Source organism: Limanda limanda, chromosome 14 (assembly GCF_963576545.1).
Source record: "Limanda limanda chromosome 14, fLimLim1.1, whole genome shotgun sequence".
Taxonomy (NCBI): domain Eukaryota; kingdom Metazoa; phylum Chordata; class Actinopteri; order Pleuronectiformes; family Pleuronectidae; genus Limanda; species Limanda limanda.
The window spans coordinates 16,817,375-16,842,282 of record NC_083649.1 but is presented as its reverse complement, the minus strand read 5'-3'; the positions used below and the strand labels follow the sequence as shown (position 1 = coordinate 16,842,282).

Genomic DNA, 24,908 nt, shown 5'->3' with positions numbered 1-24,908 from the left:
CTTCATTCTAATCATGAGAACCAGGGATTCTGATTGAGCTGCAGCACCCTCTAGTGGGTCAGCGGTAACACTTCAGTACTGCAAAACAAGAACAAAAGAATCCTGAATTAAATGTTTCCCTTTAATGTCTATCAGAAGAAACGGAAAACGCAAAAGGTAAATTTATTCTTAACTGGTCTAATTGTCCGTTCACAATGAGTGAGGATTTAGAAAGTCATTAAAGAGATCTGCACACAGAGGACATGTCCCTTCTCTACTTGAGCAATAACACAACATGTGGGACATTTCTTCAGCCTCTTCTCAAATCTGCCTGATTTATATGGTTACTTGGTTTTCCGTGGGGAACTGCACCTGTTGCATCCTCAGACAGGAGCTTCCCGTGAACTCTCAACTTTAAACTTTTGTATTTATTTGTCAATGCATACATCCAATATCTATCACTTACCCTTTAGGGGTCGTGAGGAGCTGGAGCTGATCTCAATAATGAATCTAACATAGACACAGAGAGAAACAAGAATCTTCTAGCTGTGAGGCTGCCATTGTACTACCCCTGCATTCTGTTGTAGTTATAGTGTTTAATTGTACAGGTTTTGAATGGGATGCTTTGTAGGACACTAAGGGATAAACTTTATTAACTTAATTTATTTTAAATAGGTCGGATTGTGGCACTATTTGCCAGGTGTACCGTTACCAATGGATTCCCTCTTTCTTAAAAAAAATCTAAAAATATATCAGTCACTGTCATTACCTTCTGAACAGATTCTTAAAAGCAGCTCTCTCCTCAGTGATGTGATACATTTTAAATAAAAGCATATTGAATTTGTAGAAAATGGTAACCAGGCTATTTAGAAACTGCACCAAAGGTTATTTTTTTTAAATATCATTGTATGTGTTGCTTATCTGGACCAATCAGTGACTTGAGTTTAATATAATTTCCCAAACCAATGACCATCTTCACGGACACAAAAAGAAACCACACTAATTGGCAGGAGAAGCTATTATTTATTAATATTATGTACAATTATACCATAATAATGTCCAGATAAATACATTGACAAAGTCAAAGTATGGCTCCTGCTTTATTAAGATGTGTCTTACAATGGTTTTAGTTTTCACCCACATTCTGACTTGCAGATCTTTTATCAGTACTCTATTAATAATCCTTAAAGTGTATCTGAGGCACACGGGGAGAACATGAATCAAATAAATGTTAAAAAATATTAAATAAAATGAAACAGATGCACAGTCTGGGGGGTGGGACGTTTCTATAAAAAATGTGAATACATGATGTTTTCGAGCCAGATGAAAATAAGAGGTTGTTTTTTTTCCATCCTGTCTGTCAGGGATTTTTTTATTTTTATGTTCAGTGTGAGCGGTCTCACGTGATTCTCATCCACGCCCGTCTTTCCTTCACATCACCGTCGCTGAGATACACGTGGTACAGAGAGAAAAAGAGTACAGAAACATTTTGTCTGAAGTGCATTTTTGACTTCATTGTAAACAAAGACGGAATCGTCCAATTACGTCTTCTCCCGCCGAACTCAAGGAGCAGTGTCTCTCAGGAAAGTGTGTGTGTGTACGTGTGTGTGTGTGTGTGTGAGATGTTAAAAGGCTTCAGGTAATAGTAGCATTTGTATTTTTTTTTTCAGCAGCTGTAAATTCAACTACATAATTGGTCACATTTGGACATTTTACAGATTTTTTATACAACGACCAATCACAACATTAAACCAGTTACATGCTTTAATGGTGTGGCTGATGTATGTATATTCGTGTGTGTGTGTGTCTGTGTGTGTTTTTGGTGCGTGTTTGTGGTACTGTTGCCTTGTTTCTGCATTCTTAAATCAACTTTAGGTTGTGTGGGTACGTGTCAATGTCTTGTGTCATTCTGCATTGTGTGTGTGTGTCTGTGTGTGTGTGTGTGTGTGTAAACTCATATCTAAGTCATATATATTATGTACAGTACAATGTTTTAATTTGTCTGTTGAATCTTACATACAGCGTGAATACAGGGTGCAAACTGTGTCCCAGCGGTGTCTGTCTGTCAGTCTTGTGTGTCTGTGTCGGTCTGTCTGTGTCTGTCAGACGTGCGTTTTGCCGAGGTCGTGGGCCCGGCTCAGTTCCAGATCTTCAGGAAGCTGTCCCAGGAGCCGGTACACACCGCCATGCCGTCATCTGTCACGCCCAGACAGCTCACACGATTGTCATGGCCGGCCAGGACTCCTGCAGGAGGGGTGGGGACAAACAAAAGAAGACTTGTTGCAGGGAAATGTTTTGCTCGGCACACTGCTCCGAAACGTCTTGAGAAACCGCACGGGAACACAGCAGCCTAGTGTTTGTCTGGGCTCCAGCTCTCACCACAGGTTTGCTTTTCCCAAATTTTTTTACAAAATCAGGCCGAACACCGAAAAATCTCACTGCAAGAGGGATTTTCGGCCATTGAGCTCTGTTCCCCCCCCCCGAAAAAATCATATGTAAACTTAGATTTGCCAGATGGTTTAATGCGGGTGCAGCAAATGTCTCCTTTTCTTCTTATTTACCACCATTTTCTCAACTAGTCATTTCATTCATCCTTCGTTAATAAAATATGAGAAATTAGTAACAAATGCTAGTCTGCAGGTAAACTCACAACCTTACAAATCATTATTTATGTGCATATCATCAGATTTTGTTTTACAGCTCCGACTTTGGTCTCAATCAAGTTCTTTTGATTTTCACCTCAGTCCTGTTAACGTCCAGATGATTTACTTGCAGGAAAATACATGTCATTAGTGTTTAGTAAAGGGTGTCGAGTATTTCCTTACGTGAACCATGTATCACTGTGAGCTGCATTACCTTGAAACTCCTCATTCAGCACTTTGACGTATACGGATGAGAGCAGCTCAGGGCACAGTTTTCTGTCCCAACCCGTACGAGCCAAAATCATTTTTACCTTCAGTGATGAGTCAGTTTGACAGTATTTGCAGTGAGACATGGTATATTAGGATATTTCCATTTGAGCGAGGATTGTCAAAGTCCGCCTCCTCTAACCCTGTGTGTGATGCTACATCTTCAGGTTGCAGGCAACAACGAATAAGTCCCTAAACCTCAAAGAGCTCTGATATCTCTTAAAAGCAGCTCTGTCATGAAAATATGAACAACCCTCAGTTTAAATTGGACCTTTCTGAACCTACTCTGTGACCTCAAACCGGCACGCGGCCGTTCTCTCGCCCGTTCCACCCACCTGCTCTGTCTCCCTTCATGGCGTCCCAGATGTTGCAGTTAAAGTCGTCGTAGCCGGCGAGCAGCAGGCGGCCGGAGCGTGAGAAAGCCACGGAGGTGATGCCGCAGATGATGTTGTCGTGGCAGTAGAGGCTGAGCTCCTGGTCGGCTCGCAGGTCGAACAGCCTGCAGGTGGCGTCGTCCGAGCCGGTAGCGAAGGCGCTGCCATTGGGGAAGAACTGAGGAGAAGCAGAGGAAGATGAATGATTGTTTGTCAGGACAGTCGTAAGAGAGGAGGTCCTTATTCCCATCCCTCACTGGCTGTGTGATGTCATAGCATCAACTTTCTAATATATAATTACTGTATCTGTAATATATACTGTATCTAGACCACAAATTATATTGCTGTATATTCTGTTCTATTTCTGGGTTAAGGTTTACATCATTCACTGTAAATAAAGATGGACGACACGTCTCCATTTTGTCCCACTATCCAGAAGCGAAGCCAAAATATCCCGATTCCAACGCTGCCATCTTGGGCTGAAGAAATCCTTCAGCACAGTAGTGATCGTGGGATGAGGCAACATTATCAAGGTCCCACCTTTACACAGGCTTCATTAATCGTCTCAGCTGTCAAACATGATGTTTAAAGCTATTTATAATAGCGTCAAATAACTAATTAAAACTAAACTTATCTGAAAAAATCGTGAACTTTGTCTTTTTAGTTTGGTTTATGTACCATCCACTTACATGTGGCAGGTGGGGATTTTGAGCTGTACTGTAGCCAACCACTAGGGGGTGATGGAGCTATTTTGGCTTCACTTTTGGGGAGCGGCCATGTCGTCCATCTTTATCTACTGTTTTGTATCTATTTTCTGTCAGGCTGTGTTGAACCAACGTGTGTTTTACTTTCACTTTAAGGACAAATTACAGATAAATGAGATTTTCAACAATAGCAACTTTAAATTACCATTTATAAAAGTATACATTTTATTTATACAGATATAAGCAAAACGGGTCCAGGTAATTTTCCTCTCTGTTTAGTCTCTAAAGGCAGCTGTTGCTTCTCACTGAACATCTTTCAGAATCATTCACAAACACTGCAGCACTTTAGTATTTCAGTTCTTTGAGGTTGTGAGAAACAGGCTAATGGAGGAAAAGTCCAAATCAATACAGCAACCAGCTCCACGGGTTGTAAAGACAATGTGCAGCTGTTGTCAAAGTCTGAGTTGTGAGCTACTTCCTATTCAAATTACATTTTGTGTAAAAATGGAAGAAAAGGAGAAACAGCGGCCTGAGGGCACTCACACAGATGGCGTTGATGTCCGACTCGTGGCCTGTGAAGGTCTGCCGGCACATGCTGTCCCTGATGTCCCACAGTTTGACCGAGGCGTCGCAGGCTCCCGACACAAAGGTGCGGAGGTCGGGCGACAGGGACAGGCTCATGACGTCGCCGCTGTGGCCAGAGAAGACGGTGGTCTGCTGACACGTCTCGATGTCCCACAGAGCGCTGGGGGCAGAGAGCGCACAGAGTTGAACCGTGAGCTCAGGGAAAGGTGTTTGAACTGCACGTCAGTGTTTGGATTTGTGTGACTCACCATGTGGTGTCTCCTGAACTCGTGATGATTTGATTGTCGTCAATGAAACGGCAACATGACAGGTAACCTGAGAGAACACGGAGAGCAGATGTCTGGGTGAGTTTTTACTTCATGAAACTTGCAAAATGTGTACACTTGTCTTGTAGAGGGGCTTCTACTGTTATACATTGAATATAAGATGAAACTTTACACTGAATGCACAAAACAATGATGCAAGGGCAGAGAGAATGTTTATATGACATTTCCTGGATGTTTTTATCAATCTAGCAAATAACATTGGAATAAGTGGCTTTGTAACCAAAACAAAAAAAGAGAAAGAAAATTCAGAGATTAAGAGAAAAATGTCGTCATGCTACTAGAATTAAGTTGTAATTTAACGAGAAAATATTACGAGAATAAGGGTATTATCTTTAAAAAAATTAAGAAATAAGCTGCGAGGAGCACCAGATCTCACCGGATTTCCACTGCTTCTGGATCCAAAATCGTAATAACCAATGTTTGTTAAGAAACTACCAAACCTCTTTTGAAAAGCAGGCACATGTATTGATAACCTTAAAGTCGACCACAACCAAACATTTGCTCAACCACAAGTCTGTGTGGTGCTCGACACAATTTGTTGCACAGTATTTTACTCCTACTTGATAATTAGGTGCTGATCAGTCAAATGATTTGATCTTTTGTTAAATATGAAACCTATACTAAGTCATAACTTAACAAGATGATCTTCATTCTTCATTTTAACACAGGTGACAGGCAGATATTCTGATATTCATCCTTTAACATGAAGCTTTTAACGTAGCTTAAAATTACAACTTTATTCTCAAAATCAGTTGATTTTTATGACTCAATTCACATTATTCACTTTAATACTTTTTTCTAAGTTGTATAACATTGAATTTCATCTTCAAACAAAGGACTGACAACTTGAGCATCGTTAAAGGAAAATATTCACAGAATAAATTATGTTTAACTCATCTCAGGCTGTGTTCAGTTGGTTCAGACCCTAAATACAAGTCGCCCATAGACTCGCTCGATGTGTGAACCCTGAGAGGCGGAACGGAGGCTAAACAAAGCTCATTAAACATATGGCTGTGAAGGTGACTCAAGAAAAACACATCTATGTAACTGGAAAATCTGGATTTTGAACAGCTGAACAGAAGGAGGAAACTGTTTTCACTGTAGTAGGAAAAGTTTGATGTGCTGTCCTTCACCATTACAGATATCTTTATATTAATTTGCATCCCAGTTTGCAAAATCCACATCTCACACCTGACCATTGCTTTTATTTTCCCTTCAGTAGATGAGAAACATAGTGTACTTCTTCCCATCTGCAAAAACAAACTTGAAATGTGGCCTGAATCATGCATTTCTAGTTGTTTCATGTCTAAATCTGTAAACACAAATAAAACACATTTGGATATCATGACACTGTCGAAAGCTAAAAACAGAAAAGGTGTTAAATGTAATAGCGTAGAGCGGCACAGTAGCCACCGTGTCGCAGATCAGAGTCGCTCAGACTCTCTGTAATGTCTCAGCTCATTAAGACTGTGTTGCCCTGCGATTAATTAACCATGTAAATGAAATCTTCATTGTTTAGGGCTTTGGGACCGGAGCGTTCCCTCGAGGCAGGGCACCGCTGCGCGCTCGTCTGAGACGTCTCATCAGTGTGACTCACAGAGGAGGAGAACGCCAACGGAGGCGAGGATGAGAGCGCGACGTTCTCTCACCTGTGTGGCCAGGTAACTCTCTGCTGATCCGGACGTTGCCCTCGCGCGTCTTCAAGCAGTAGATGGAGCAGATGTTGTCCAGGCCGCCGCAGGCTACGTAGTTCCCGGAGGGGGCGTACGCGCAGGTCATCACCCAGGAGGAACGCAGCGGGATGGCGTGCATCTAGGAACGGCAAAGGTGTTTCGGAAGGAAGAGACGTGTTTTAAGGAGTAAGAAAACCCAGTTCCATAAATTAAAATAGGCCATTATTACCACAGAAAGATGTTGCAATAAGCCATGTTGCAGAAAAGGCTGTTACGAGTAAAACCGCACTCTCACACAAGAAAGACTTTCACTTCCAGTTCGGACACAGGTCAAAAGTGACTATTTATCCATCTGATTGCCTGATGGGAAGAATTATTCCGCTGACTTTACCTTGTTGGTGGTGTAGCTGTCCCAGATGATCAGTTTTCCATCCTGAGAGGCACTAACCAGAAGCCTGCCGAGACAACCAATCAAACATCTCAGTTTCCTGCAGCTGTTCCACTTGAGGAAGAGTCATTAAATCTCTGAAGTCAAGGGGATGGAAACCATGAATGTTTGTAGAACAGAAAGTGGTATACTAGAAAAAAATAACTGACCCTTCTGATGGCAACACAGAAACATTTACAAGTCTTAACGATTCATCCTCTGGACTATGAATATATGAACCACATTTCATGGTATTACATCTAAAAGCCTGATTGTAGAGATATTACAGTTTGGACCAAAGCTGCTGCTGGAACTAGAGTCCACAAGAGTTTAACTTTAACCAGCAAACAGGTTAATTACATTATGATCTTTGAGGTTGTCAGTTTGAAACACAACAGAAAGTTGTGTTATATGTCACATTTTGACAACACAGTCAAAGGCTACAGATGAATAGCCTTCACCAGTTTGAGTAATATATAACACATTACAGGTTTATTACCCGCGCTTATGTTCTCTGTTTGTATGTTTGTTATCAGGATTATGCAAAAATTGCTGGACTTATTTCCATTACATTTTATGGAGGCTTGGGGCATGACCCAAGGAAGAGTCCAATAAATGTTGGTGTGGGTCTACATCAGGGGCCGGATCCGGGGATTTTCTGTCTTTAAGGGGATGGTCACATGCAAATTCAGGTGAATATCAGGGGGTCAAAGGTTGAGTTGAACTCCAAGCGAAGCCACACTGTTCACATAGTGTGACAATCAGGGAGTTTTTCATCCTTTTTTTTTTATATTCTTAGAAAAAAAATTCATGGATCTCAATGAAGAAACAGCCATGTTGAGGGGACTGATATTTATGAGAGCGATTTGGTGCAGATCCAAAACAAAAATGCGGATCTACTGAATTCAAATGTTTGGTGTCAATGGTTTCATTTGCTCCACTGTGCCATTAAAGTCGGTTTTTGGGTCAAGTTTTGATGGAGATGTTTCACTGAGCCAAATGTGGATTCAGCCAATTTGACATAGCCAAGGCATTATTTGATAAGTAAATCGTCTCCTTTTGAAAGAATGGACAATGTAACATCGGTTTTACGACTCTTAACATTTGCTTACATATCTTCATAAAGTCCCATCATACTCCATGCTGACATGAAACTACTGGTTATGATAGGGAGCCTTTCAGTTCAACTCCTCTACCTCTTCAGTAGAAAGCTGTAATGGTACATTTTAATGATGCATGCATCCCATGCATTAAGTTAACAGCATGAGATGTTGTGTGTTGTGTTGTTGACTCACTTGGAGTCTGAACCCCAGTGCATGGCGTAGATCTTGGCGAGGTGGCCACGGAGGGTGCGTCTCGTCCGCATCTGAATCCGCCCCACGGGATCCAAACCGGCGGTTATCTGGGATAGAGAGAAAAGATTAAACAAGGAGTCAGGTGTAGTTAAATCCACCATTTTTGAATTGATAACGATGTGTGTGTGTGTGATCAGAGACGTTTGTTGTAGAAACAAACAGCGCTCATGTGTTTAAAACCTATCCCGTCTCCCACATGGATTTATCATATCTCCATATTGATCAAATCCTCAAAAGGATGCACAGACATTTCTTATGAGTATGTCTCTTAGCACCTGGGACTCACCTGCGTCAGGGTTGAATCTCCACATGCTTTCCTGGCGTCCTGTTGGACATGGAATCATATGATGAGCAAAAAGACATAGCACAATAAACTGAACATGTCAGAATTATCATGCTAAAGATGAAAATGTTACTGCAACTCCATTGACTCACTCTTATCTGGTTCCGAAGCTGCTCGGCCTCCTGGCGAAGCTGCTCCAGCTCACTCATTTTGGATTTGTCTGAGCCGTCACCTGTTGGATTCAAATATCAGAATATAATTTCTATAAAGCAGGTGACAAATAACTGCTGAGTTATACATTTTGTCCTATTTGGGGTACTGTTTCCTGCTTTTATGACCCAGCCTTCCCGGCGCCCACTTGCATCTAAAATGAATCAATTAAGTAAAATAATTAGCTTAAAATGCTGCTAGTCCCTGATTTGTGGCGGTAAATAATAAAATAAGAGACGCAAATTTTAATCTCCAAGATTTGCTGAATCCACACAGTGAGAAAAATCCTTGTAATCTGGTTATGGCTGTGCACCATGCCTGGTTTAACTGAGGAGAATAATCTGTAATGACTAAGCTGCTACCGAGCAGCCAGCATCACTCCCAGGCAGCAGATAGGGAGTGAACACACCCTTTAAAGCAAAGAGAGCCTGTCACACTGCAGGTTGTGTAACGATTCAGAACTTAGGCCAAACGCTGGACACAGACACCTCCTTGACCCCACCTACAGTCATCTTAGGTTCCTGAGAATGTCCTGAGACATCTCCTAATGTACACACCCACTGTACAAACCACATGATGCTTTCAGCAGGAAGGAGCGTTTCCTGTTCCAGCACAGTTACACATGCAAACAGCTTCCCAGATTGGGGACCCTGTATTTGCATTTAGTAGTGTGGCAATTCAAATCCACGCTAACACTGCACACAGCAAACCTGCACCGCACGGCACACACTGCAAGGAAGAGCAATTAGCTACAGTAGGTCACTGTTCCCTGGGGTGGGAGGGGGGGGGGTTGGACCTTCACAGATGGATCACACGGCACTAATGGAGGCCAAAAGGGGTGCATCATGGGTTCTCAGTCTCCTGGCACAGCTGTTCATTTAGCCAATGAGGAGAAGATAATCTGAGGGTGGGTGGGTGTGATGCATCAGAGATCAGGCCTGGATGGCTCCGGCCAGATGCTCTAGGTGCATGTTTCTGTTGCATGCGAGCATCGACTGAAGCAGATCCTTTTTTTTTTTTTTTTTTTTTTTTTTAGCTGAAGCCCTGCCAACAGGGAGCGAAAGGAGTGTGTGGAAAAACACACATCACACAGACCCCACCTGCACTGGTGCATGCACGGCCTGTAGCAGCGGACGAGCGGCTCACACCACCTACATGATGCTGCAGAGCGAAGCATGTTCTCCACCGCCTGGGCATCTGAGAGGGGCGTTTACTGGCTTTTATAACACCAGGAGACCAAAAAACCAACCAAAGATGCTAAAATGAGACTGGCCCCACCCCTTGTTAATGCACATCTGGTGTGTAACCACACCAACATGGCATGGCTAGAGGAGCAGGAGAAGCTGGGGGGCTCAGCTGCAGCAAAAAAAAAAGAGAGAAAATCAGATCCGACGATCCTGATCATACAATTGTCAAGATCCTCTTGCCTGCAGCATTTCGAGAATCACGCACAGGCTTCAAGATAGGAAGGGCCCTGAACGCAGCACGTATTGATCAGCGCAGTGATGGAGGCCTGTCTTGGCCACATCTGGTTTCACATGCGGATGTAGCCAAATGATTTTAAGTCGAAATGATGCCACGAAGAGAAATCATCATCATCACCATCACCATCATCACCACCACCACCACCACCATCATCATCATCATCATCATCATCATCATCACCCAGCCATCTTACACCCAGCAGGCTGGCCTGCACACAGCTGATCATGGGTGGCTACCTGTTAATTCTCCCGATGATGTTTGCAGATGAAAAGAAAAAAAAATGAAAAACTGTCAGCAGCCTCCTCGGGATCGGACTATTCGTCTGTTTGGCTCATGCAGGAGAAATCCAGCAGCTCCGTGTGTTTCGATGAGGCTGTTTCCAAATCCTTCAGTAAACAGGCGAACGGAGGAGGAGGAGGAGGAAGAGGGAGACACACATTTCCATTTCCCCGCTTCAGTGTGCCTCCTGGAAAAAGATGGGATCTGCTGCGGCTGCTGTTGTTGTTGTTTCTTCCTCTTCCGCGTCAGGTTTTATTTTCTGTGTCCAGTTAACCAACACATCTCAGTGGGAGCAGCTCAGGGTTGTTCCATTAAAACCGATCGCTCCGGTTTTTTTTTTTTTTTTTTTTTTTTTTTACTCGTGACGTTATCCTCGTTTCCTTCCTCTCTCCGGTCCCCTCCTCCTCCTCCTCCTCCTCCTCCTCCCACCTCCTCCTCCTCCTCCTCATCAGGACTCAGCCATGAATTAAATCTGCAAAGTGCCTCATGGAGAAAATAATGAGATTATTTTTTTAAAGAAATGATCCCACCAGCATCAGCAGATGGTCTGCGTGCGTGTGTGTGTCTGTGTGCGAGTGTGTGTGTGTGCGAGTGTGTGTGTGTGTGTGTTTGTGCGTGTGTGTGTGTTCGTGCGTTTATGTGTGTGTATGTGAGAGAGATAAGAGGCGGATCTCTCTCTCTCTCTCACTTATCTTCCTGTTTGCTTTTGTTTTTCTTCTTCTTCTGAATATCATCATTCAGAAAGCAGGCTGCAGATCACGCGGTGCAGCGTTTGCAGAAGGATCCTCAAAAACCGTCCGTGCAGCTCGTTACAACCACACCCATGAAATACTATGAAACCCTGTGACACCCCCACCCCCCCACCCCCCCTCAGATCAGGACACCACCCTGCAGCCTCCACACGTGGACCGAGGTCTTGGGAACCTGTGTGGATGTGAGAGGATAAACAGATCCATCTGAATTAAATGTTTTTAATACAGGATCGCTTCACGCTCTGCAGGCTGCAGCACAAACAAGAGAAAGCAATAATCATTCTCTGCACTTCACCACATCTGCAGTTATTTCCAGTGGTTTTGCAAGTCAGTGCAGGGGCGAATCCAAGGGTGGAGCTGGAGGGGGCCTAGCTGAAATCTGATCGGGCCCTTAAGTGCCCCCTATCCACTCAGTAGTCTTTTTTTCCCCTTTCTTCTTTTTTTGAATAAACTAATCTATTTTCAGACATGAACTCCAGGGGATGTCCGCAGAATTTGCATCCGGACTTCCTCTGGAGTTTATCTGTCCCGTTCATATTTCCGGGAACAACACAGTGCGTGATTCTTCGCTTTAGACGCGTTCGCCATACACAAAGAATTGTGCTGGTCAACACGTGCTGCGTTCAAGTCCCTCTCTCTTTCTATCCGAAGCCTGTGTGCGAATCTCTAAATGCTGCAGACAAGAGCGTTCAGGTGAGGGACGGCACAGCAGGCAGGACGCACTGTATTCATTCAGCCGCCGGGAACACGTGTTTTTGTTTACAGCACGTTGAAAATGGCGCCATCATCACCAAAAGCTCACTTGACACCTTCGTCAGTGTCTTCTACATATATATCACATCGGCCACTGTGGACATTCTCCAGATTCTTTACTGTTGGGTGCTGGCAGGGGAATCTCTGGAGAAGGTCTGGAGCCTCTCATTTGGATAGATGCGTTCTCCGGAGAATGTCCGGAGGTTATCTGGAGTTCATAGCATAGTTTTGAAAGCAGCTATTAACGATGTTAACGATATTAACATGTCATATTCAATAAATATGACATGTTCACAATGTTTATGTTATCAGTTTATTTGAAGAACACAATGTGCTTAATCTAAGATCTATTTTCAAAATATGTTCAATGTAGCAAACAGTAAACAGTGTATTTTCTTAGTCAACGCTTTTACTGTTAATTCAATATTCTCTGGGATTTTATCAAATTCATATATGGAAGTACATATATAAACACAGACAGCTCCATGATCCAGAAAACAGACCATGAACTCAAGTGATACTGATTATACGTGAGGTTATTACTTTCATATAATTATTCCAAATTAAAAGTAAATTGCAGTTTTGCTGTATCTGACACAATCTCCATCCCTTTTCTAATTTTTATTTCTAGTTTGTTGTTTGTTAGGATCAGAATGGACGAAGGCGTCTACGACTCGCAGATTGTAGACATCAGATTTTAGCTCTTTCAACTTTAGTTTTTAGGGCAGGTGCCATATTCATCTCACTTTTATTCTGCGTCATTATTCTGGGTCTTACACGATATGTCCTTGTGTGTGTGTTTCGGTCGTTTGTTACATAATGTACAGTTCTGCAGCTGCTGCAGCACTTTGGCCCAAAACAAATTCCCCATGGGGACAATGAAGTATATTTGATTTGAATTGAATTTTTGTTTTGTTTTTTGGGCATTTAAACTATAAAAGCTATTCGTTCCATGAAAACGCATTAGGTTACTCCAGCTGCTAACTAATGATCCTCTTCCTCATCCCGGACGCCATCTTTGTCTAAATAGCGACCCCTGGTGTGGAGAAATGCCATTACAGTTCAGGCGACATCACAACTTTGTGATCACATCCACAAGTTTTTCTCCCCCTCAGTAAAAGCAACTGAAGTCTCATCTGAATCATGTTCCTCAGTGAAGTGACGTTATTATAAATCACAGTTTGAAAGCAGGTCTGACTGCTCTGTAAAAAAAGTGGGCTTGGCACTACCTGCTCTGATCGTATTTGGGTTAGTTTGTTTTTTTGGGCCCTCCCCCCTCTCGGTCACATGGGCGGTGACTGCTCCCTCCGTGACACCTCAGGACAAATAACACGCGGAGCAGGCGGGTCATGGCTGCTGTGTTGTTATTGGGCAGATCATCATCACATCCCGCACGCCAGCGTCCAAGTGTCGGCACGGCTCGGCTCTGTCCGCCGGCCCGCCCCGGTCCCAAAACCCGACCGTCCTCCGCCGGGAGACAGGCAGCGGAGACCCGCGGAGCCGCAGAGCCGGAGAGGAGGCGGCACCGAGCAGGAAGCACCGAGCAGGAAGTGTGGAGGAGGTCCGGAGAGGTGAGTTTAAACTCCTCGGTGTTTGAATTGGAGGTAAATAAAACATCCCATGGCGCGTCCCGGTGTTGAAATCCAGCCTGATTCTGAATGACGCTGCATTGGAGGGCTACACGGAGGGTGCGTTGCTTTATCACAGCGGGCGGGCCGGCGGCGGCGGCGCCACCACCACCACTTCCTGACCCTGAACCCGTGAACCTCAAAACGTCACGAAACTAAAACAGACATTTCCCTAAAATGGGGTTTAGATCTCAGGAGTTTTTTAATGCCGCAGCTGCTCCACCCTTATGCGACGTGAATGCATAAGATGTGTTTTAGTGAAGTTGGTACAGAAGTAGGGCCCGGGGCGGGGACCCTCACAGGGCCCGGGGCGGGGACCCTCACAGGGCCCGTTAGGTCCTGGGGCTCTGGTCCCTAGTTTTCCTCCTATCACTTTATTTGTTAAAGCAGAAGACAATCAGCCATGAATACTTTATCCTGTTTGACAACTAAAAGGCTGAATTAAACACAGCCAGAATTCAAGATGATATATCTGTTAAACATCATAAAAACAAAGGAGTTAGAAAGATAATTATCACAAAATAGTAAATGAAAGTGAATCTCTTTAATCTGAGGTGACAGGAAATATACTTCCAAGCCAAACAGAATAGCTGCATTATTTATCCACGTGTTTACCATCTGCCCCTCAGAGGACATCAGGTTTTATTACCGCATCTGCTCCATCATCATGCTGCGTAATTCTGTTTTTACACATGAGGCTCAGACGTTCTGCTTTTTCTTCTTCTTCCAGTCATTTTATTTGCCAAAGGAGCAAAGCCTACAGTATACGTAGACAATCAGGCATGAAAAGATAATTCAGTTCTCAATGAAATGAAATGAAATGAAATATCATTTAAATTACATAGAAAAAAACAATAAAGGAACCCATTAAGACCTGAGTTGCAGAATACAAATGTGCTCTAAAAAAGCAACCCCCTAAAACATGAAAGATTTCTGAACAGCTGACAGTATTGTCAAGGATTCCACATTTTGTTATTTCTGTGAGGCAGAGAGAGACATGAAGATGATAGCTTAAACATTTTGCTTTCATTGTAAATTTATCACCTTTCCCTAAACTTTGACCATTTAAAAACAAACAAACAACAAACCTGACCCCTTCTCCCTCCTCCTCCTTTTTTTTAATGCTAAGAGCGCATACAACAACAACATCAATATTTTCATATCAGCAAATGACAATGTATTTCATTAGTCACATGTCTTAAACTATGACATTGCCAAACAGTGTGCAGTCGTTAATCTGTACATGTACAGCATGTGTGTGGTTCTTATTGCCCATCCAACTTCCTTATTTAAACTGCTGAAGAGTCATCTCACCATGATGGTGTTGAGAGTCTGTCTCATCACATGTATTTGACTCCAGTTTTAAACGTAGATATTGTGCAGCTATGTTAAAAGTAGCCGATCCGCTAAAGCTGCTTCCAGACCCATAGAGCTCCAGATATTCTACTGAAATGATCCAGAGAGAACGCAAAAATGTCTTTGAGTCAGTCGCTGCAAACTCTCCCTGGAGTTTGTCCGGCCAGTCCCCAAGAATAAACTCCAGATAATGTCCGAGTCAGTCCGTGTGGGAATACAGCAGGATATTGATATTGCATAATTTGTATTAACACTATGAGTATCTTACATTGAAAAACAGGTGCCACTCATGTAGAAGACACTGTCCAAGATGTCCACTTGGAAATGTGTAGTAAACAAAAACATAAATTCTGCAGCAGATATTATACGTCATGTCCTGCCGCCTCCTGCAGGCTGTGCCACTCCTCGCCTGAATGTTCTGACCCAGAAAATGTCCTTGTGCGTTCTTTATCTGTAAAAGGCAAACTTTGGAAAATGTCCGAGCCCAATTGTGCAGACATTCTCTTATGAAACCACTTTCACTTGATCCAGATTTTATTTGGATCTGCTCCAAATTGTACACACTCATAAATATCATTCCCCTTAATATGCCAGTTTTTTTCCATTAAGATCCAGGAATCAGTCTCTGAGAAAGTAATGATAATGTGAAAAAACTCTCCAAATGTTAAAGAAAGTAATAAACAATTCCTGGATCCACCCCTTTGATCCAGATCCACACCAGAATTCCATGGGTTCTTCCCCTGACCCATTCCGCATCCATCCAGTAGTTGTAGTGTCATCCTCCTAATAAACGCTAATGTAATTACAACCCTTGGTGGATTGTTTAGTTTCAGTTCAACAGGCGAAACAAATTCAAAATCTAGTGTGGAAAAACAGTTACAGGGTGTGATCGCACATGATATAAGCCTGTGTCTCTTGCGTGTCCAGTCATGTTTTGTTGAGCAAAGCTTCTGCCCTATAGTTTCCATTTGCCATCGTGTGATTTATCAGGACCTTAGATCGGGATTAATGTTTGACAGAGAAGGTTTCATGGTGTTACGGAGATTCTGGCAGCGTTTTCAGATGGCAAAGGTGTACGCTGGCGTCAGAGATAAAGAAAACAAGCAGAGGACGTCAGCTCAGACAAGCAGGTGTGAATCAGCTGACTGCAAATACCGAGCTGAGGTGCGAGTGGGAGCTTTCATTAAGGAGGCTGCCGTCGTTAAAGTTCCTCCCAGACTCTAAACTCGTGGTTTCCTAGTGTTTGATCTCTGCTGCATTTTGTAGTAGCAGAGAAGTGACTCACTGGGGTAAAGTAAGACAACAGGTCAGTGACACATGAGTGCTGCTGAACCTGTTTGCATTGTAATTCCTATGTTTGTGTTGAGCCACTGAATCACATGTATGAATATAAAACACATTTTCTGTCCCTCAAAAGGCCCCAAATATTTTGTAATATTTTCAGTTGCTTCCTCAACCCTCTAAAGTAAACACTCAGTGTTTATTTAAGGATGCTGATGGAATGTAGGACACGGGCTACTGTTGTTCGTCATTTTCAGGAAGCACTGAAGACGGCAAGAACATCACTGTGTTAGATGTTACTGTGTGTGTTTTGTGTGGCCTTTATTTTGGAATATACATCAAGAAAACAAATGTGGTATATAATTATATAAGTATGACATCGAGCCAAAATGATACTCTGCTAAACCTGTTTTCCTAATGTATGAGGAAATGTTTCATGCAAACACAATGGACTGTATATAAAAGGGGACTGTCCAGAAAGTAAGCCAAAATATCCCAGATACTGTTTTATTTTGCTGATGACGTCCATCGGAGTCTGGGAAGTAGCGATTATGATGTGGAGGAGGCGGGGTTTATGACCTTTACTGTAGTCAGCCCCAGGGGGTGGGGGGTGGGGTCGAGAAAGCTTCACCCTTGGGGAGCTGCTAAGTCGTCCATCTTTATGTACAGTCTAAGGTCTGTCCATATAATATATAATTATATATAATATAAAATATATTAAATAAATAAAATAAACTCTTAAGTGTACACATTTATTTGATCTGACTGGATCCTTTCAGTGAAAAGATGCCGTCTACACTTGGAGACTATTTTTACTGAGGAGCACAGAGGACTGATAGAGAATCTCATCACATGGTGCAGCAGAGACAATTTACTGAAGCTCAATATCTGCAAAGCCAGTGAGTTTATGTTGAGCTAGCAGAGGAACAGAAGCTCCCCTGTCCACAGGAATATATTAATAACACGGATTTGACTTTGTTAAGCTCCGTTGTTTCTGTTTTTTTCCAGAAGGGCAAAGGTCAACGCCACATTATGTATTATGGTGTTCTTGCCATATTAAACACCATAATTCACGAAACTGAAAAAAGACTGTGAACATATTTCCCGTTTGGCCACGACTTGTATCAGAATCAGCTTTATTGTCACCGCTTCAGATCAAATTCTGTAACAATATTTCACTCTAGTGGAAACCTGTCCTTCCTGATGTTTTTCACAGAACAAGAGGACTAATCTGAAGCCCCCCCCCCAGCAGCCATGTCTAGTGAACGCACCCCTCTGATCCCCTCGGGGATGTGCGGCCTCTCGGTGACCGCGGTGACATGCGGCGCGGTGACATGCGACGGATCGCCGGACGCCCCCCCAGAGTCCGGCTCGGAGACTCCAACCAAAGACCCCCGACAACTGAACACTTTCTTCGGGGTGATGGTGCCGACCATCCTGTCCATGTTCAGCATTGTGTTGTTTCTGAGAACAGGTGAGCGACATGTTTGTGAGCAGATCAGAACATGGGCAGCTGTTTGTTTTGTGTGAATTACCTCCAGTTGAACACTCAGTCATTGTGCGGCACTGACATCTCTCTTCCAGGGTTTGTGGTTGGTCATGCCGGGCTGTTACAGGGTCTCCTGATGGTTCTCGTAGCCTACACCATCATCTCTCTTACAATACTGTCCATCTGTGCCATTTCCACCAATGGTGCAATACAAGGCGGTGGAGCCTACTGTATCCTTACCCAACGAACTTTCTTCATGTGTTCACTGACCTCAGCCGCACTGACTCACCAACCTTAACACAATGTGATAAGACATGATCAGTCGCTCTCTGGGCCCGGAGTTTGGAGGAAGCATTGGTCTGATGTTCTTCCTGGCCAAAGTGTGTGCGTGTGGAGAGTATGTTCTCGGCCTCGTGGAGGCCATACTTGACCTGTTCGGTGCAGATCCTGGTAAGTTTTTCTTTTCTTTCTCTTTCTACACCCACATGTCATGTTTCTGGGTTTTCACCTCTCCGCTCTCTGTTTTCTTCTCTTTTAGAAGCTTCTGTGTCCGAGGGGATCCGCGTGCTCCCTCAGGGTTACTGGTACACGGTGCTTTACTCCTCCGCGGTCCTCCTGCTGTGTCTGCTCATATGTCTGGTGGGCGCCAACATCTACTGCCGCACGGCCTTCGCCATCCTGCTGGTGGTCACCGTGTCCCTGCTGTCCGTCTTCATCAGTTCCGTGGCGGTCAAACCTCGGGACTTCGTCATCACGCACCCGGGACCCGGCAACCAGACGCTTCGCTACAACGCCAGCTACACAGGCTTCAGTGTGACCACGCTGAGGAACAACCTCGGCTGTAAGTGTTCATTTGTGAGTCTAATCAACCGTAAATCCAGATGTGATTTGTAGCTCAAATAAAGGTTCTGATGTTGTTCCCTCGCTTTTCCCTGTAGCTGGGTATGCTTTGGACTACAGCACCAACTCCGTCATGTCTTTTGCCACCGTGTTTGCCGTCATGTTCACCAGCTGCACCGGGATCATGGCCGGAGCCAACATGTCAGGTTAGCGCTTGTGTCCCTACATGAGTGTACCTCATTCCGCCCTCAATCACTTTACTGGCTATACTAGCCCCATGCACAGACTTTACATATTCTCTTTTATACATATATATATATATATATTTTAGTTTTCCTGTTTGTTTTTAATATATATATTTTTTTTATACTATCCACCCCAGCAGCACAAGAACACTTTTATACTGACACTGAGACAATCACTGTTTTCTGTACCATAGGGTCAGACCCATTCATGTATCTGTAATATGTTGTCCCTATGTTTCTGTGATTTATGTATGTATGTCGGTGAGGTGTATAAGTGTATAAATGTATAAGCTACTGGATGACCTTAATTTCCCAAGGGATTAATAAAGTATCCATCCATCCATCTATCTATCTATCTATCTATCTATCTATCTATCTATCTATCTATCTATCTATCTATCTATCTATCTATCTATCTATCTATCTATCCATCTATCCATCTATCCATCTATCCATCTATCCATCTATCCATCTATCCATCTATCCATCTATTCATCTATCTATCTATCTATCTATCTATCTATCTATCTATCTATCTATCTATCTATCTATCTATCTATCTATCTATCTATCTATCTATCTATCTATCTATCTATCTATCTATCTATCTATCTATCTATCTATCTATCTATCTATCTATCTATCTATCTATCTATCTATCTATCTATCTATCTATCTATCTAATATATATGTATATGTCATATACATGTTATTATTCAGGGTAATATTAAGAAAGAGATGATTCAGTAAGTGACGTTGGCTCTTTGCCTAAATCTGTCCTCAGGGGAGCTCAAGGCTCCGAGTGTTTCCATCCCTAAAGGCACCATCGTTGCTGTTTTTTACACATTCACCGTCTACGTCCTCCTCTTCATCCTGGTCAGCGCAACCTGTGACAGGTCTGAAATATCTCATACTAGTGTTGTCTAATAATGTGTAAAGAGAGATTTAAAAAAAAAAGATAACGAATAGTTGCAATTATCTTTTGTCTTTAGGACCCTGTTGATTCAGGATTATGGGTTCCTCCAGCGCATCAGCTTCTGGCCACCGCTTGTAACTATTGGGATCTACTGCGCCTCTCTGTCAGCTGCGATGTGCTCTATGATCGGTGCATCTCGGATCCTCCATGCTCTCGCCGTGGATCAACTCTTTGGTAAGGCATGAATCCTTTACCCACCATATCGCTGCCTTCGTCGCGTACTGAGTCGTTCTCTGAGACTGTTGTCCTCCACACAGGTCTTCCATTAGCCCCAGCAACCATCACAACAGCCTCGGGGAATCCATGGGTGGCAGTGCTGTACACGTGGGGTCTGGCCCAGGTGAGCGGCTGTTCTGCTGTTGTCTGCGTTCTGAACAACACCCCGGTGACCTGACCTGTGGTCTGTGTTTGTGTGTCAGTGTGTCGTGTTTGCAGGTCAGCTCAATAACGTGGCGAGTTTGGTGACTGTTTTCTACCTGCTCGCCTTCGCTGCAGTTGACCTGGCCTGTCTGGCCCTGGAGTGGGCGTCCGCACCAAATTTCAGGTAATAACAGATCAGTATCGTTCTTTACAGCGCTGTATCAGTGATGAGTAGGAACAGGATACGACATTTTCAGCAGCCTGGTAACTTTATCCAACTACACATTCAGGCTTTTGATTAAAACGATGTTTGCTGAGCAGTAATTCATCAAAATATCCACTGTATACATAAGTGATGGAGGAATCACTCAAAATATTTCACTTAAGTAAAAGTATAAACAATAGACAAAAAAAATGTACTCAAGTCAAAGTAGCAAATCGACTTTTCCACTTTAGAAAGTTATCCGCCCACTCTGATTGGATCACTGGACCAATTCCCCGTTGTTATTGATTACTTTAAAAAAACTAAACTAACTTAATGCATTGTGAAAATGTAGTGCGGCGGAAAGTATTGAGTTATTATTGATGCTTCACTGTGATTAAATACATAAATGGGACATAAGTTTTGACTTATGAAGCCGATGCTCAGTGGTGGGGGTGAAGTTACACTTTAAATGTCTGTGATAGTAGAAGAGCTAAAAATGTAAGATCGCTAAATGTGTATTTTCTTAGTGAGTACAGGCATAAAAGCTACATCAGAATGCCAGTTATATTAGTCCACAACATAATATAGATCACCTGGATTCTGGGAAAGTTAGTCATTTTCATGGCTCTTCATCATTTCTGCTTTTCTCATGTTCAGCGGCTTCACTCTTTTCTTTTGTCTCTGTGTGTTTTTACAGACCGACCTTCCAGCTCTTCTCGTGGCACACCTGCCTGCTGGGCATTGTGAGCTGTTTGGTCATGATGTTCGTCATCAACCCCGTCTACTCCTCAGGCAGCATCGTCGTCCTGCTCCTGCTGCTCCTCTTCCTCCACTACAGGTCGCCCACCAGCAGCTGGGGCTACATCAGCCAGGCTCTCATTTTCCATCAGGTACCGTCATGCACGCACACGTACACATGCACTCATCAGACATGCTCATTGACGGTGCTGTTTTGCTCTCGTTCAGGTGCGCAAGTATCTGTTGATGCTCGACGTAAGAAAGGACCACGTGAAGTTCTGGCGGCCGCAGGTGCTGCTGATGGTGGCCAACCCTCGCTCTTCCTGTCAGCTCATCCTGTTCGTTAACCAGCTGAAGAAGGGAGGGCTGTATGTGCTGGGCCACGTGCAGCTGGGGGATCTGGGTAATTGCTGTGTGGACTGTCGATGCTGGCCATCTGCAGCCGACAGTATTCAATTATATTTTATCTCAGAATCATTTTCTCTCGCTGTGTCTACCATCCCCACTTTTTTGTCTCCGGTTTATTCTTTTAATCGCTGCAGACACAATGTGATCACTGCCATTGTTTTCTTTCGCTTCCTCACCCCGTGCGAAATGGTTGCCTTTTAAATTGGAACTCCTCTCTTGGCCGTCTCCTGCGTGTGGAAGCCCGTCACTGATGTATGGAATCAGCCCGGCATCATGTAAGGTTTATTTTTATCCTTCAGTCTGAGAGCAGATGATCAAGATAAGCCAAGTCGTGGGCTTTCACTTTCCACCTGCTGCTTCTCCTGCATTATTAATGAGAGTATTTTCTCTCTGCACCGCAGTGGCATCAGACCAGAGTGTCTCAGGAAGCCTTATCTGAAATCAGTCTAATCTCTAGCTCCCTGCTTCCGCTTTACAATTAACAATATCTTTCCCAAACTGTGAGAACCAAATTTATTTTATTTGGCATGATGCACCTCAAGGATTCATGGAGAAACTTGCCGACATATTCCATCACTCTTGCACCAACTCACAGATTGCCTCTCTGCCCTCTGGTGTCCATCAGAGGACACTGCAGTGTCTAGATGTAATATAATTTGCTTGCATATTATCTGACACTGAACTGTGAGGAGTTGTGACCTCCTCCACGGAGGTTATGTTCTCACCCCTGTCTGTCTGTAAGCAATATTACTACTGACCGGATTTCCATACAACTAGGTGAAGGGATGCAGGATGGGTCAGGAAAGAACTCGTTAAATATTGTTGCAGATCCAGGAATTTCGCAGGGGGAATAATTTATGGATCTTGATTAAATAGATCATACACATGGAGGCTACTGATTTCTTTAAGTGTTTTTAAATTTGGTGCAGCTTGATTGATTTCAAGTGGACAGTTGGGCTATTCGCTCTATTGAGTGCTTAAACCCTGAAGCATTACTATTCAAACCCATGCAGTGCATTTACCCCGGACCTGTCTGTGTTGTAGACTCGCTGCCGTCAGACCCGGTCCAGCAGCAGTATAACTTCTGGTTGAGCCTGGTTGATAAACTCGGGGTGAAGGCGTTCGTAGATCTGACGCTGTCTCCCTCCGTCAGACAGGGAACCCAGCATCTGCTGCGCATCACAGGTTTAGGTAAGTTCTGATTAACTCCCATCATGCCCACATTCAGTTATGCCTAACCTGCACTCTGTGACTCTCGTGCTCTCTGCTCTTCTGTTTCTCCCAACCAGGGGGCATGAAGCCCAACATGCTGATTTTGGGTTTCTATGACAGCTGCACTCCTGAAGACTTCTTTCTACAAGATTCTGCATTCTACGACTCTTCAATAGGACGGAGTAAAGACGGAGAATACAATTTCGGCGTTGACCTGCCTTCGCTGCAGGCTCATTTCCCCCCCGTCCGACACGTTGAGAGCCCACGCTGGCTGTCGCCAGAAGAGTACGTCGGGATCATTTCGGACGCCATTAAAATGAACAAGAACGTTTGCCTCGGCCGCTATTTCTTCCAGTTGGAAGGAGAGGGTAAAGACAGCAAGGTCGACGGATCAGAGCGGACAATAGACGTGTGGCCTCTCAACCTGCTCCAGCCTGGCAGCCGAGATTACGAGGACGTGTGCAGCCTCTTCCTGCTGCAGATGGCCTGCGTGCTCAACATGTCCAGCAAGTGGCGCCACGCGAGGATGAGGATCTTCCTGAACGTAGAGACGGAGTCCAGCGACCAGGGCTGGGTCGTGAACGAAGAGACGTTTCGAGAGCTGCTGAAGAAGCTGCGGATCAGGGCGTCCATAAAGATTGTGCCCTGGGACTCTGTGGTGCAGCATCACACTCAGTCAGACGTGGAGTGTTCCACAGAGCAGACGCAAGCTCTCTCCGAGGGCTTCCTGTCGGCAGTGAACTGTATGATAATGGAGCACAGCGCGCAGGCAGCTGTTCGCTTCCTGTATTTACCTCGACCTCCTGCTTATCGCAGCCAGTCACAGCAGTATGTGGCTCAGCTGGAGGCAGTGACCAATGGTTTAGGGCCAACGCTCCTGATCCACGGCATCACCCCGGTCACATACACTGATCTCTGAGCACGTGCAGTCGGGTGTATTGTTCACGTTCCAAGAAAATGTCCTATTTTTCACATACTTGAACTGGCTTGAGCCAAGAAATGCTATATTTAAGCTCTCGTTACATTAGCTTGTTACATTAGCTTTGGGCCTGTCTTCTCGCATACGGCAGATAAATATGTGTCAAAGTCTCTTGAGAACAAAAACACACTTTGTTCTGAGCAGTACGGGTTATTCTCAGAGACTGAGTATAAACAAGTCTATATGTGATTTCAGGGATGAAATTCTAAATAAGTAGTGTTATGTAATTTACCAATTTAAATCTATGCGATTCAGCTTTAAAAGAATTTTCATATTAATTTGTAGTAATTGTTCTTTTATAGATGATTCTTTCTTTCTTCCTTTTATTCTAACATTCCGGCCAAGTCGTCAAGAGTCTTCTTGTTTCTGTGCTGAGCTGCGTTCTGATGCTTGTGCTCCGGGCACATACCTCACCACGCTGCTTCTGCTGCTGAACGGGTTTCACTCCTCTTCACAAAGGGACCTGTTGTGTACAGTTGACTTCATCATGACGATGAATGTTGCTATTTTATGTGCTAACTTAAATAATATTGGAGTTTGTGCTTCACATTGCAAATATACACCAGAAGGGTTACACTGATGAGGGTACTAACATAATAATTAGGAGCTTCAGTCATGACAATTCCAGATTAAACTTCTCACATTCTTCAGCTTATAACCATATGGACTATATACAGAATGAAATGTTACTGCACTTTTCTCATGTTTTTTGTGTCATAGTGCTCAACACTGCATGGATCTCGAACCTTGGACCTTGAACGATGCAGGGCACGGGAAAGTTGCTCAGAAGCATCTTGGGTTTGCCATTTTCACAGATTCCATCTCAGGTTGTGAACCTTGAGACGTCAGTTATTGACGAGAAAGCCTTATAGGAGCGTCACTTGTTTACTAATGGTTTAGTTACTAATGATCCTGTGGAGTAAATATATGCCAAATGTACTGCGTGATACTATCTTTGTAACTGTAAAGTTGTTCCAGATAATATGTTTAAAACATTGCTTAACTGCGATACAAACAAATGTGTCTGTGTATTTGTCAAGTTTAATATATACAGCAAGAGAGAAATTACATTTAAAATACAATGGATTAAGGCTGTT

The 24,908-nt window shown here is 43.6% G+C and overlaps 2 protein-coding genes across 2 annotated transcripts; one reads left to right on the top strand and one right to left on the bottom strand.

Annotated features, from left to right (window-relative positions):
- Positions 1-992: 992 nt before the first annotated feature.
- On the bottom strand, positions 993-10,940 carry gnb2 (guanine nucleotide binding protein (G protein), beta polypeptide 2). Its single transcript, XM_061085647.1, has 10 exons — positions 10,547-10,940; positions 8,768-8,847; positions 8,619-8,657; positions 8,273-8,379; positions 6,942-7,005; positions 6,527-6,689; positions 4,800-4,866; positions 4,510-4,711; positions 3,224-3,440; positions 993-2,223 (listed from the first exon to the last, which is right to left on the bottom strand). The coding sequence occupies exons 2-10, from the start codon at positions 8,822-8,824 to the stop codon at positions 2,117-2,119; spliced, it is 1,023 nt and encodes a 340-aa protein (XP_060941630.1). The 5' UTR covers positions 8,825-8,847; positions 10,547-10,940; the 3' UTR covers positions 993-2,116.
- Positions 10,941-13,423: 2,483 nt separating this feature from the next.
- Positions 13,424-24,830, top strand: slc12a9 (solute carrier family 12 member 9). Its single transcript, XM_061085459.1, has 14 exons — positions 13,424-13,665; positions 17,576-17,833; positions 17,944-18,078; positions 18,161-18,298; positions 18,387-18,689; positions 18,787-18,894; positions 19,718-19,829; positions 19,926-20,083; positions 20,167-20,249; positions 20,329-20,453; positions 21,172-21,364; positions 21,441-21,615; positions 22,665-22,811; positions 22,910-24,830. Exons 2-14 carry the CDS (start codon positions 17,614-17,616, stop codon positions 23,749-23,751), a joined length of 2,739 nt encoding a protein of 912 aa, XP_060941442.1. The 5' UTR covers positions 13,424-13,665; positions 17,576-17,613; the 3' UTR covers positions 23,752-24,830.
- The last annotated feature ends 78 nt before the right edge of the window (positions 24,831-24,908 follow it).